Source organism: Miscanthus floridulus, chromosome 6 (assembly GCF_019320115.1).
Source record: "Miscanthus floridulus cultivar M001 chromosome 6, ASM1932011v1, whole genome shotgun sequence".
Taxonomy (NCBI): Eukaryota; Viridiplantae; Streptophyta; class Magnoliopsida; order Poales; family Poaceae; genus Miscanthus; species Miscanthus floridulus.
Genome location: NC_089585.1, coordinates 8,674,859 through 8,690,487, shown reverse-complemented (window position 1 = coordinate 8,690,487; position 15,629 = coordinate 8,674,859). Strand labels below are relative to the sequence as shown.

Sequence of the window (15,629 nt, the reverse complement as noted above, 5' to 3'; positions counted from 1 at the left end):
ACAAGCGAAGCGAGCAGCTAGGAGAGCACAGCACGCACGTTTCCATGAATAATCCACCGAATGTTTTAAGGTTATCTCCGACGATGACACCTAAAATAGAAGAATTTTTTTAGTGTTATAGATAAAAAGTTTAATATCTATTCAGTATCTTTTCCAATAATAAGACCCAAAAAAAGAATCCTTTCTGTAAATGAGTTTCCAGGAGAGATGATGTCTATATTTAGGTCGTGTCTCTCAAATAACCCAAAATAGATCTTCTACATAGATACTCTATTAAAAACTAATTTTAAGTCTTTTACTGCCATTTCAGATTTAGATGTCCATATAGATTCCTTAAACACACTCTATCCCGTAACAAAATGCACGCATGCACCGATGGCCATGGTTGGAGAGCCGGGCATATTCCGTTCCGGGAACATATGCATGTGCGAAATCGACGTGTGCCGGCCGGCCGGCTTCTTCATCGATGATGAGAGCGCGGATCAGAGGTGCACCCAATTGGAAAAGGGGCAAAGTTAACACATGAGTTTCTGTACACCACGTCGGCGGCCGATCGACCTGCAAGCCGCCGTGAATTTTCTATCAGCATGTTCGCTGGTTGGTTTCAGCTAGCCAACAGTATTTTCCTCTCACAATAAACTAGCACCAGCCAGTCCAAATTAGCACAGAAACCAACCGACGAACAGGCCGTATGTACACACGCATACATGGATTTACCAATGCTGTACACAAATCGTTAAACAGGAATTAACTGAGAATTGTGATGGCTCCAAAATACTCCTATATATAATGCACCACCCTCCGCCCAAGTCAAGGTCAAGTCCACAGGTCGTCGTCCGAACCGCTCCAAGCCTCGGTCCACGCACCGCCGCGCAGTGACGGCCGGCCGGCCGGCCGGCCGGGTCGGGTACGTCGATCGAGCCAGCGAGCGTCACGCACGGCACCACCGCGGCGCAGCGAGGGAGATGCCCCCATGCACGCGCACGCGGCCGGCCTCCACTCCAACTACGCAGCGGCAGCGGGCATCATGCACACGCGCAGCGAGAAGGCCACGACCACGGACGCCACGGCCACCACCATCCCCCACTTCTGCACCCTGGCCACCGCCGCCTCGCCGCCGGGCCTCGCCACGATCGAGAACATGGACAGGCCCAGGCTCGAGAAGAAGCCGAGGCTGATGAACACCATGTCGGCGCTGTACAGCAGAGGGTGCTGCCCCTGCCCCGACGCCGACGTCGCCGGCGGCAGCGCGGCGCTGGGCTGCTGCTTGTTGCTGGAGGGGAGGTTGGCGAACAGCACGAGCGAGGCGGACGCGGCGAAGAGGCAGACGGTCTGGACGCTCTTGCCCACGCGCCTCGACTCCGCGTCGACCTCGGTGGCAGCCGGCTCCTCCTGGCCCTCCGCCGGTCCTTCGGGGGCGGTGGGGGCCAGCGGCGTCGTTGTCCCCGCCTCGATGTCGAACTGGTGGCTGGCCGCGGTCGTCGTGGCCGGTGCAGCAGGCACCGCCGCTTCTGGTGCTGCCGGCGGAGGAGGAGGAGCGGCGGCGGCCTCCTCCGTCTGCGTGGGGCGCCCGAGCTCGACGTCGTGCTCCTGCAGCAGGCTGGTCCGGTCGTTGAAGGAGCCGGTGAAGCTGAGCACGCGGGAGATGAATCCGCCGTAGCTGTTGGTGGAAGCGAAGGTGGACGTGATCCGGTGAAGCGCCGGCCGGATCATGCTAGACAAGTCCATAAGTTCCCGCTACAAAGGTCTCCACTTCACTATACCACTCTTCTCTACCGCTGCCGCTGCCGCTGCCAGTACGTAGTCTAGCAGTAGCTAGCGCATCACTTGCCACTCTATTGGGGCTTATTTATAGGGGAGGGAGCCCCAGGCGAGACGCAAGGGCGGATCTAAAGGGGGTTTGGGGGCTCACCCCTTACAGCTGGTGTATTAATAGAAATATGTGGAGGATAAGGAAGAAGAAGAGGTGGAGAAAAGAAGTAAAATGAAGAGAGAGGAAAAAGAAAAAGACCAACCCCTTCAATTTTATCCTGCATCTGCCACTGGCGAGACGGGATGGTAATTAACGTAACGACAGCCGGATCATTAGTGTATCATATAGTTAAATTAAAGAATGTGTGTTGTTCACTACTGGGAGAAAAAAATTAAAAACGCTAGCCGCCTTTATTATATGCAAAAAGGCTCTCACGGCACGGTGAAATAGCCTGCATTTGCATTGACTTCCCAAGGGGGCAGAAACTAAACATACGGTAATAATTAGGTGATGTTTGGTTGTTCCTCCTAAATTTTAGTCGCTGTCTCATCGAATGTTTGATACATGCATAGAGTATTAAATATAGACTAATTACGAAACTAATTGTATAGTTTGCGATTAATTTACGAGATGAATCTTTTAAACCTAATTAGTCCATGATTTGACAATGTGGTGCAACCGTAAACATGTGCTAATGATGGATTAATTAGGCTTAAAAAATTCATCTCGTAGAGTACCGACGAATTATGTAATTTATTTTTTTATTAGTATCCGAACACCCCATGCAATATCCTCCCGACACACCTCCTAAATTTTAGTCACTGGATCCAAACACCATCTTAATGGAGCAGATATACACATCTGACGTACGTATGATGTCCATCTTACGTGCACATCAGCGACGACTAATTAAGACAAGGCAAAAGAACCGTGATATACTGTACATGGGAACGAACATAAAATGCCATCGATCGGGTCCCAACAGTAAAAAAATTGAGTTGGTCTGGAGAAAGACAAGCAAGCTTGCCTAATTTCATCGTCAGTGCATAGTACGCTTACCGACAGAGACAAGTAATAAATATTAAACAAAGTCTCCATGTCAAAGATTCCTCAATATAAGTAGTATATATAGAAAAGTAGGCGAACTTCTGTATTGTTCTTTAGTATTCGGCTCTAGCCACGTCTGCATTTTCTCGCCATGTCCTATCTAGGATTTTTGGTAAAATTGATCCAATTTATATATATAACACACACACACACACACACATATATATATATATATATATATATATATATATATATATATATATATATTTCCTCTGTCTCTAAATAAAATAGTAATTTCTAGAGTTGTCTTACATCGAAATTTCATATTTAGTCAAATTTATTGAAAAGAGCACTATATGCTCTAAATTCGGTTGAATTTTAAAAAAATCTAAGGGCAGAGGTAGTAATTTTTTAATATCACAAAAAATTATATTATTTATATTAATACTACGTACAAATATATATAATCTACACTACATATCAACAACCAACTTTGGCCGTACCACCCTACTAGCTACGCTACTGTTTTCTCCACTCCACCTTGATCCTATTTTCCATGTCCAGCGCGAGATTTCCATTTTTACTCCCATTTCCTTTATGTGCATGTCACTGTCAAAATAATGGAGTTCTCCCAGTGTTTTTAAGTAGTAATAAAACAGTACCATTAGTCATAGCATATGAGAATCCGCACTAGGAGGTATTTGGTAGATAAAGTTTATACTTAAATGTTGAATACTAAAACACTAGAAGAACCTTATATCACTTGGAGAAATTGGAGATTCTAGTGTGGTACGAAGATTTTGGACAAACGCCAGTAAGTTGAGCAAACAAAAAGATGTCCGTGTGGATATTGTAGCTTTCGCTCTCTGACCATTCTATAACTTTCTCTTATCATAAGTACATCTAGCAGTATTATATCATAGCTTGTTCCACTACTACATAAATCTTTTGTAGGGGCGGCTCTGGAGGCTTTGTAGGGACGGTTTGCCTAGCCGTCCCTACCCAAGCGTCTCTACAAATCATGTATTTGTAGGGACTGTTTTTAGACCGTCCCTACAACGGCTGGTGTCTACAGTCGCCCCTATAAATCTATTTGTAGGGGCGGCTGGTGACAAATCGATTTGTAGGGGCGACTGTAGTACCAGCCGCCCCTATAATACCTATTTGTAGGGGTGGTTCAATCTAGAACCGCCCCTACAGTATATTTTTTCACCAAAAAATTTAAATTCAAATTTACAGAACATATATATATATATATATACATATGCATATATAATTCGAGATCGGCTAATCAATCTATCTATCACTCACGCGCGCAGGCATCTCCTTCGCCCCCCCCCCCCCCCGATCGAGACCACGCACGGCGCCTGCGACATGAGAGGAAAGAAAAGCGCAAGCAAAAGGTAGGGAAGGGCACGACAAGGAGCACAACTAGCCGACACGTACCTTGCTCCAAAGTACAAGTTCAAGAGTACAAGAGTATTATATAAACTATAATTACAAGTCCAAATCACAAGAATATATACAAGACCAATATAAACTACAATTACAAGACCAATGTCAAATTTCATACACAATGTTATCAACGGCCAAGTAGCCTTTTAGTCTCACGAAGGTGTTGGTACTGAGGATTTTTACCTAAGTCAGAATCTCGGTCATGGTAGGTGCCTTTGACGTGTACAATCTGGTCCAATATGAAGTTGCAAAGGTCGCCGACGAGCTCTAAGAGTTGGTCATCCTTGTATGGGTCTTTTTTTATTTCTTTCTCTTATTTCCACTACAAGAGAACAAGTTTCGGTTTAGTATTTCATACCATGTGCGAAGTTTTTATACTACGGGTGAAGAGGTTCAAACTTACCCTTAAGGGGTGTCTCCTGTAGGCACCGATGTTACTCATCATAGAACATACATAGTGTAAGGAAAATGGACCCTAGGCCTATTTACTATGGATTTTGGTGTTTGATGACCAACACAACTAAATTGGATTAAAAAATTTGCAAGTGTTTGTTTTGTAGTTCAATAGGGTGCAAGACGTGACTTAGACGAAGGCGACATAATAATCCGATGATCAACACCGTAAGCAAGACTTTAGAAGCACAAGAGAAGACCCAAGATGTTAAGCAAAGTCCAAGCACGAAGATAGGAACCAACCCGGACGTAAGATCGTGAAGAAACAAGCCTATAGAGGTGACCGGACGCTGGTAGCACAGTGACCAGATGCTCCGTTCAGAGGCTTGGTAGCAGCAGCGACCAGACGCTGATCAAGAAAATTGACCGGATGTAGGATAGTAGATTCCGATTGAGTACAGAGAGGTTCCAGAGCGGCAAAACTACGACCGGACGCGTCTAGTGGCATGTGACCGGACGCTGGCAGTGTCCGATCAGTTGATCGCGGCTCCAACGGTCGGAACGACCGGACACGTCCGATTAGGACGACCTGAGCGTCCGGTCAGTAGCAGAAAAGCATGATTTCGTCCCAAACGGCTACTTTCTTAGTGGGACTTATAAATAGACCCCCCAACCGACCATTTGATAGGTGTGGAGCTAAGGAAACATATCAAGAATGTTGATATACCATTTTAGTGCTCTTCATTTGCATAGTGCTTAGTGATTCATTAGGTGATTAGCGTATGTGCTTTGCGAAGTGCTTAGGTTGATTAGACCACCGCTTATGCGCTTGCTCTAGGTTTAGGCCTAGTGTTTAGTGAGGTTTGCATACCTCTTACCACTCGGTGCTTACGCGCACCATTGTTGTACATCAGAGGGGCTTGTAGTCTTGAGAGATCACACCAACCGCGGTTGTGGTGTGGCCGCCACCGTGTACCAGAGAGAACAAGGCCTATGGCGTTTCAGCCGGAAGCTTGATAGTGAAGACGGCGGGGAGTATCCGGGAGAGGCTTACCGGAAGGCACGTCGGAGACCCACTTGCGTGTGGGGAAGGCCCGAGGCTATCCACGGAGTTACCCGACAGGGAGCTTGGCCCTTGTGAGGGATTCCTTACGAGGGGCTCCAACAAGGGGCTCCAACGAGGAGTAGGGGGAAGCTTGTACGCTTCTCAATACCTCGGTAAAAATACCAAAGTCGTCGATAGGAGTTTGCGTATCTCTACCTTGCTCTTTAGCTTCCGCATTTACATTGATTGTATTACTCCTTTTGCGATAGAGATAACAACATACTAGCAAAACCGTAGTTGCACATTTAGATAGTTTATCATTTGCATAGGTTTTGCTAAGGTTAGAAAAAGAGGCCATAGTTTAGAGTTAGAATTTTAATTTGCCTAATTCACCCCCCTCTTAGGCGTCACGGTCCCCTACAAGTGGTATCAGAGCCGGTTGACTCAATTTGGACCTTTGGCTTAACCGCCGTTGAGCCAACGCTATTTAGAGTGGTTAGGATGGATACCTCTAGGCCTCCATACTTTGACGGCACTAACTTCCTCTATTATAAAGCTAGAATGGCTTACCACCTTGAGGCGGTTGATTTGGGTGTTTGGAGAGTCACTCATGATGAAATGAAACCCATTAAGAATCCCGATAAACCCACGAAGAGTGAAGAAAAGGTAATTCATTTCAATGCTAAAGCTAAAAATTGCTTGTTTGAACCATTTAGTATGGATGTATTTAACCAAATGTTCAATTTAAATACGGCACATGAAATTTGGTTAAAACTTCAAGAGCTCCATGACGGCACATCTAATGTCTGTGAGCAAAAACACTGTCTAGCTAAACAAAATTATGATTCCTTTATAATGAATGACGATGAGCTTGTTCATGATATGTATTCTCGTTTAAATCTAATTATCAATGAGCTTCATTCAATAGGATTAACAAAGCTAGATGATGCGGACATCGTGAGGAAGATCATCTCCGTACTACCACAAAAGAAATATGCAAGCATCATCACCATCCTTCACAACATGAAGAACTTGACCACCATGACCTAGGGCATATTAATTGGCAAGATAGCCTCTTCATCAAGCAAAGGCAAAGCTCTCGCATGCAACAAGAAAAAGAAGATGAAAGGCAAGCAAGTTGAGACAAGATCGAGCTCAAGCTCCTCAAGTGAAGATGAAGAAGAAGATGAGGACGACGATGATGATGATGAAAATTCAAGTGAAGATGATCAATCTTCCTCCTCCACCTCTGACCTTGATGAAGAATCAGTCAAACTAATCAACAAGGTGGAGAAGATGATCTAAAGGCTCAATGTCAAGGGTGTGCCCATCCAAATCCAAGATCTCATTTTTACCAATAAAAGAAATGAGCAAAGAAAGAGAGGATGCTATGGATGCGGTGAGTTGGGGCACTTTGTGGAAGTTTGCCCAAACAAGCCCACACCCAAGACAAAGAAGAAGGCATGCAAGAACCAAGCTCTCATATCAATAAGGTCATGGAATGATTCTTCAAGTGAAGAACACCATCACAAGAGGCGAGGCCACAAGCACTCATCATCAAGCTCTTCTCGTGTGTGCCTTATGGCACGAGATAATGAAAGCTCATCCTCTAGTGAGAGTGATAGTGATGATGAAATGCCTTCTTATGATGAAATTATGCAACAAAATCTTAATTATGCTAAAGTTTGCACTAGTCAATAAAAGAAGCTCAAAAAATTAAAAGGGAAGCTAGATAGTTCACAAGAAACATATAAAACTTTGCTTGAACAATATGAGAACTTTGCTAATCTCAACATTGAACTAACTACTAATATTGAGCAACTTAAGGCTAGTGCAACAATAAATGCATGCACAATCAATGATTAGCAACTTGTAAAGAAAAATGAAAAATTAAAAGAAAAGTTAGCTAGCTCACAAGATGCTTATAAAAGTTTGCTTGCTAAAATAGAAACCATGTGCAAACATTGTGATGAGCTAACTAATAAAGTTGCTAATCTTGAAACCATTAGTATAACCCCCACCAAGGCATCTAAAAGAAAAGTTCTATCTTTAACATGTCTAAAAAGGATGTCTCTACTTCTTGTAATGATTTATGTTTAGACTCATCTTTGTGTAACCAAGTTTGTGTTGAGAAAATTGTTGTAGATACATGTACACAAGAGGTTGCAAAGAAGAATGAGCAACTCAAGCAAGAAGTAGCTCGTCTCACCAAGGACTTGACTCAAGAAAAAGGCAAGGTGAAGCAAGCCCAACTTTATCAAGATAACACCATCAAGGGAGTGAAGAAGCTTGATGAAGGACAAACCGTGGTTTGCTACGTATGCCACAAGGAAGGTCACAAGTCCTATGAATGCAAGGTGAGGAATGGGGGAGGAGCAAAGAAGAAAGAGAAGAAGCAAACAAGCAAGCTCTCCAACACCTACACCAACAAGGTGGACAAGAAGGCCTCCACACCATACTTGTTAAAGAAGAAGAAAAATGACAAGGTGGTGGCCATCAAGGTGAACAAGCAAGCCAACAATAGGGTCAAATGCTTTTGGGTGCCAAAGGAAATCATTTCCAACATGAAGAGCACCAAGAAGGTTTGGATCCCAAAAGGGAAGTGAGAAGTCCGATGGACTTTAGGGAATTTGGAGACTTGGCAAAGTATGGATGTATTTCATGGGGTGCATCATGATGGACAAAATTATTGCCAAGTGTGTTAGTGAATACTATGGACCCAAATCCCCCTTCCCATGTTAGGTAACTAGATTCAATTTCCTTCAAGTAGTATCAATTTGCATTTTCTACAAGTGGTATTTCTTACAAATTGGTATATTTAAGCATCTAGTTACTTATCATGTCTATGTTTGCATTTACATGCTTATATCTTTTGTCATGCATACACTAGGTATATCTTATGGTAGGCTTGCTCGGTTTCATTCTTAACCCTTGGAACAAACCTATATGTTTTAAAATTGTTTAGGAGCATGACACATAGCTTGTCTTACAATTGTTCATCTAATATGTGCCAAAGTCTAAATTGTAGATAATTTCTCCTGAATATCATCTTCAAAAATGATTCTCACATTCATGTGATATCATCTTTCAAGTGGTATTATTGATTCAAAAATCAATGTGCATGTCTTCTACATGTATTCCACACTTGTGTGCACAAATTTAGGGGGAGGTTACTCTACAAGTTGGATCCCTTGAGATAACACCTTTTTAAGCTTATCATGTGTGTAGCAGTCTCATTGCAAGGAAAATGGAGTCTCCGGAGTTAAGCATCATACTTCAAATATCCACCACCTATTGCAAGTGGTAGAAATCAAATTGGTTTTCACATATGGTATTTCTAAACCAATATCATCATATTAATTTCATTTTGATATTTATATGCTTTCTCCATGCATTATATAGATTAAATTCCTGTGAGCAATAATTTGCCAATTATGCATATGCTTTACCTTCTACCATATGTATGCATATATTTAGGGGGAGCTTAATCTATATAATGTGAGAGTCAAATTTTGTGACCTATTCTACTCTACACACAAAGGATCACAAAGTTTGACCCTCTCTTGTGCTACTAATGTTTTCCTTTTTGGTGTTTGATTCCAAAGGGGAAGAATTTAGAGGACCAAAAGCAAGTATTAATTTATAGGACCAAAAGTTTGATCATAATAATTTACAAGAAGTAATGGTCTATGAGTGGTAATGGTCCAAGAAAAGGAGGGTAGTGGATTATGGATTAGTCTATGTAATGGAGAGAATTTGTAGGAAGCAAGGCTTTAAATCCATAATGCCACATGGGGGCATTTGCAAGGGCAAGATAAGTTTTTATATAGTATCTTTTTGTCTTACAAGTAGTATCTTTTAGCATCATATAACATTGCCCCTTGTATTGCATCCTAGCAAGTAGGTAGTTTTCAAATTTCAAAATTCTATTATTTGCTTGCTTTGGTCGTGTTGTCATCAATCACCAAAAAGGGGAGATTGTAAGGAAAATGGACCCTAGGCCCATTTACTTTGGATTTTGGTGTTTGATGACCAACACAACCAAATTGGACTAAAGAATTTGCAAGTGTTTGTTTTGTAGTTCAATAGGGTACAAGACGTGACTTGGACGAAGGCGACGTAATGATCCGATGATCAACACCATAAGCAAGACCTTAGAAGCACAAGAGAAGACTCAAGATATCAAGCAAAGTCCAAGTATGAAGATAGAAACCAACCCAGATGCAAGATCATGAAGAAACGAGCTCATAGAGGTGACCGGACGCTAGACCAGATGCTGGTAGCATAGTGACCAGACGCTCCGTTCAGAGGCTCGGCAGCAGCAGTGACTGGACGCTGATCAAGAAAATCGATCGGACGCAGGACAACAGAGTTCGATCGAGTATAGAGAGGTTCCAGAGCGGTGAAACTACGACTAGACATGTCTGATGGCATGTGACCAGAACGTTGGCAGCGTCCGAATCAGTTGATCAGTAGTTCCAACGGTCGGAATGACCGGACACGTCCGATTAGGACTGACCTGAGCATCTGGTCAGTAGCAGAAAAGCGAGATTGTGTCCTCAACGGCTACTTTCTCAGTGGGGCTTATAAATAGACCCCCCCAACCGGCCATTTGACAGATGTGGAGCTGAGGAAACATATCAAGGGTGTTGATACACCATTTTAGTGCTCTCCACTTACATAGTGCTTAGTGATTCATTAGGTGATTAGCGTAGGTGCTTTTGCGAAGTGCTTAAGTTGATTAGACCACCTCTTATACGCTTGCTCTAGGTTTAGGACCTAGTGTTTAGTGAGGTTTGCATAACTCTTATCACTCGGTGCTTGCATACACCATTGTTGTACATCGGAAGGGGCTTGTAGTCTTGCGAGATCACACCAACCGTGGTTGTTGTGTGGCCACTACCATGTACCAGAGGGAACAAGGCCCGTGATGTTTTGATCGGAAGCTTGATAATGAAGACGGCGGGGAGCATCCGAGAGAGGTTTGTTGGAAGGCACGTCGGAGACCCACTTGCGTATGGGGAAGGCCCAAGGCTATCCACAGAGTTACCCAATAGGGAGCTTGGCCCTTGTGAGGGATTCCTTGTGAGGGGCTCTAATGAGAACTAGGGGGAAGCTTGCGTGCTTCTCGATACCTCGGTAAAAATACTAGAGTCATCGACGGGAGTTTGCATATCTCTACCTTGCTCTTTAGCTTCCGCATTTACATTGATTGTATTACTCCTTTTGCGGTAGAGATAGCAACACACTAGCAATAGTTGCACATTTAGATAGTTTATCCTTTGCATAGATTTTGCTAAAGTTAGAAAAAGAGGCCATAGTTTAGAGTTAGAATTTTAAGTTGCCTAATTCACCCCCCTCTTAGGCGTCACGGTCCCCTACACATAGTATCCACAATATACACTCCTAGGCTTCTGCTTGGGGCACTGTGTGTTTTGCATATGGAAATGTTAAGTAATGCTTTTGACAGCCATGTAATGGAGTACTGAAGAAGTAAGTTACACTTACCGCACATAGTGTTTTTATAGCGAGCCTTTCCTTCCTTACTGGATCATGCCTTCCATGATGTTTAGTGACATAGAACCTAAATGCCCTATTTGAATTATTTTAGCAAATACAACTTGTTAGTATCCAAAAGTGAACGTTACAAGTATGTATACAAACATATAAGCTAATGAGGATTGTTGATATGTATATGTCTTGAGAATTGATATGAAGTCTTTGTATGTCACCGGGTCCCAATCTATTGAATCAAAGACCCATGCCATGCTCCTCCCAACATCGACGCCTATACAAATCTAGTGGTTGCTACATTGATTTAATCATAGAACTAGATAAGCTCTTTTGTATCGAATAAAATATATCGAACAAAGCTTTAGTATAGAGTTGAACTTACTCAAAGTTGTATGGTAGCCATATAGTAGAGTGATGTTGGAGATTTTTAAAAGCTATGGCAATGTATGCTGAAACCTTAAGGGACTCTTGCCTTAGTTTCTTCATACGAATGTCCTCTTTCTCCCAAAGGGTCTTTCTAGTAGCTAGCTCTTTGTCATCTAGTTTCTACTGTTTAGGGTAATTAAAATTTGTTTGTGCTATAGCTTGAGGATCTATATACCCGGCTTTCACACTTGGCATTTGTTTTACAATGTGCACTTGCATTCTATAAATCACAGTGTGGGTTAGTTACAACAAAATTTAAAGATTGCATTCATATCATATCGGGAGGACAAGGACTTATAGGCACAACGTACGAATTAGATTCATCTCCATTGCTCTGAGGTGAAAGCATGTCTACATGTCATTGAAGTCAAAGACAATTTTCTTGGCTAGGCTTCCAAATGTGTCAGTGGGGAAGCATGCTTGTACGAGGTCTATGCTCATTGGGAGAACACACAAGTACCAATCATGGAACCTTCTCATTCCAAGTGGTAGACGCTGGATGTCCCAGTTTGGTAGGAAGGGCTTGCCTCTTTCATATGTTTTCAGACAATCCTTTGACCATTTGATGGCATCAACATTTGGATATTGCTTCGCTATTTGTTGGAGTTTGATAGTGACTGCCTCCTTAGAAGCCCATGATGGGACTTTTTTAACTTATTTCTCAGGCTTGAACTGGTCATGGGAATACCACTTGTGCACCAATGAGACGTCTTTCATCAGAACATAAATTGGTCTTATGGTGATTGGATGCTTCTTTCGAAGTTCCCATTCAGGCATGTCCTCATCTTCTTGTGCATCACCTTCTTCAAGAGGCACTCGTTGTTCATGTATCGGCTGTGCTTATTGAGAAGACTATGGCATCTCATTATGCACTTGCTCGGTACGAGCTGGAGAAGGTTGTGGCTTATCAGGCACATGCTCGCTAGGAGGCGAGGAAGAATGTGGTATCTCAGGAATGTGGTGGTCATGAGACGGTGAAAATATCTTCCCGTTGTGGCAGAACCACCCGAAATAGCGTACTTACAGAGGCGCTCATCTTCCACTAGACACTAAGCACCCCAAAAGCGAGCTACAGTGAGCGGTGTCCGTCGAGCACACCCCAAGGGAGAACCCAAAAGATCCACATTTTCCCCAAGGATCCAATAATGAGAATAAGTTACAATACAAGTCCATTTCATACATCAGAGTTTCTTAAAAAGTACATTATTACAATACCAAATACCAGAGTGCGGAATGATAAACAACGGAATTTAAAAATAACATCTAGCGGTAGGGGCGAGGATTCCGTCTAAGCCCACCAGAAGGATCCTCCACACAACGGTACTCTTCAAGCATTACCTGCAACAGGGGTAAATAAACCCAGAGTACACAATGTACTCGCAAGACTTACCCGACTAGTTGGAATACTTTCCCGACTCCAAGGGATATGATAGGCTTTATGGGTTGCTGGTTTTCTTTAGCAGAAAGCAATACTAATAGTGAGTCCTTATTTATGTATTATTATTATTAGCTGTATTAAGTTTTCATCTAGCCAATCTATATAAGCACCTATTCTACTGTCAAGCAAGAGTTGAGCAATCAGTTCTGTTTCTTCACCTTTTCCACTTTTAGTTCTTACTACGGTGCTAAACCACAGACAAGCCGTACCGGATCACCCGGCGATTCGTGAATCAATGTGCCTAGTTGGGTGCCCTAAAACACACGCACCACTTGTACCCCAGGCACAAGCAAGACTAACTCGTCACTTTCCTGTCCTGGGTGTCCAGGTCCCGTCCAAACTTGGACTCCAAGCCCCCACATCCTGAGTCTCGAACTCCATGTGGTACAAGGACCTCCACCATCCCTGCCTCCAATCAGTTGGTCCAGAAAGAGCTAGATCCATGACAAGAGAGCAACAAGTCTTCCCTGCGCCCATACCCAAGTATGCGCTCGGGACAAATAAATCTGTGACTTGCCTAGAGTCGTATGCAACGACCGGTCCTTAATCGACACAGACAGGGACAAAGTGTAACCGAGCTATGCCCTATTGGCCGCAGGACACAACCCTTTACACCCACCAATACCCAAACCATTTCCCCGCTTGGTCACCATTTACCCTTCCATCATTTTATTATGAGATCATATTTTATCACCTATGTGCGAGTAACGGCAGGTTACTCACGCTACCGATATCCTGAGCATAGTAGCTACTCGACCTATACTAGTAGGACTCATAGATAAATATATTTATGCATATAGTTTTCATAAAATTCTTGTAACATAAATGCACATCACATATATATATACTCAGTTATTATTAAAATAGGGGTTATGCGCCGGGGCTTGCCTTGGGCTGGCGCTGGGTCAGCAGGGTTAGCACCAATAGGCTCCTAGGCTTCCTCCTGTGCGAAGATCTCCTCCTCGTACTCCTCGATCATCTCATCGTACTCCGGCTCACCGACGAGCAAGAAGTCTACCAGTTCGTGCTCTACATGAAATGATGATGCAATGTTTAACAATATGACAATAGCAATTCTTAACCCAAAAGTACATCTATTAAACTACTAAGTGGGGTCTACCTACTAAAGGCTAAGCTATGTACCGTCACTACTAACAAGTATGAAGCATAACCTACATTCTTATAGCAACTACAGGTATTCGCTACTCCTAATACCGATTTTAATCGAGGTACGATAAAATAAGTAGTAATAGCTATTTTATTTAACATCCCAATCTATGGCTGCAAAATTACAAGCAAGTACCTAATAACCAAACAAGTCTACTATAAAATTTTCATGTCCATAGCTATCACCAATTGACCCACAATATTCTTACAAGTATTAATCCACCTAATATTAGTACCCTAGTTTTGAATTTATCACCCAATACTCGCACACTACTGTAATCCAACTGACTATCTAGTAGATGATATTTTTTTGTGCGAAACCTAACAAAATAGTTTCCTATTTTTGACAACTACGTAATTTACTATGATTTATCAAAGTTCAATTCATACCTAAAATAAATAAACATTTTATTTACTGGAATTAAGAAAACCGAATTCTACTCCTGGCCCAACACGCGCTGGCTCGGCCCACTAGCTTCCTGCCGCACGACAGACCACAGCGTGGCCCATGCAGGAGCGTGGCCCAGCCGGCCAACGGCCCACGGGGGACGACCTACGCGCGATGGCAGAATTGCACGGACACCCCCGAACTACTATGAATTCGCAAGCAAGCTCTAGGACACTATTTCACTAGTCTATGGTTTTACAGCTACACCCTCCCCTATTCATTCTTCCCCACAGCGAAGTCCCTGGCAGCCATGCGCACGCTCGCGCGATGGCACGGGCACCGAGCGACCACGCCGATGCCACCCGAGCCTCCCAGGCCTAGCTAAGGGGCTGATGGTTACCTTGAAGACAACACACGATGACTAGGGGTGATACGGCGAGCGAAGGTGCAGTCCTGAGTTCCCTCCCGGACAGTGAGCTCGGACCTACAATGGCAGATATGTTCCCATGAGCTATAGCGCAAACGAAGCAAACCATAGCCAGCAAGCTCGAGGTACTACCCATGGAGGTCCTAGAGGTGATGGTCTGGCCGAAGAAGGCCCGAGTTGAGCTAGCCACGTGCGCACCAACGAGGCAACAGCGCCTAGTGATGGCACGGCCATGGTGGTGGTGGATGGCCTACTGTAAAGCTATGGCTGAGGGTGCGGGATGCTCAGGAGGGTATGGCTAAGCTGAGGGTGCACTGAATTGGCCCGAGATGCCCTAATTGTGCGGTTAGCCGACGGCGCACGTCCGTCCGGTCTTAAGGACCCAGCGAGCGGCGATTCAAAATTGGAGCATAGGACTACAGGTGACGATGTGGGGTGGTACGATTTGTAGGATACCTAGCAGAGTTGAAAACATGCTCAATTTGAAACGAGGCACTACTGCCATGGCGAATTAGAAGGAGCCGCCCGGCAGCCATGGAGACAACAGAGGTAGGGGGGCTGGCGTGGCTGGCTTGG

At 43.8% G+C, this 15,629-nt stretch overlaps 1 protein-coding gene across 1 annotated transcript; it reads right to left on the bottom strand.

Annotated features, from left to right (window-relative positions):
- Positions 1 to 351: 351 nt before the first annotated feature.
- Positions 352 to 1,880, bottom strand: LOC136457564 (uncharacterized). Its single transcript, XM_066457597.1, has one exon. The coding sequence runs from the start codon at positions 1,726 to 1,728 to the stop codon at positions 1,006 to 1,008; it is 723 nt and encodes a 240-aa protein (XP_066313694.1). The 5' UTR covers positions 1,729 to 1,880; the 3' UTR covers positions 352 to 1,005.
- Between the last annotated feature and the right edge of the window lie 13,749 nt (positions 1,881 to 15,629).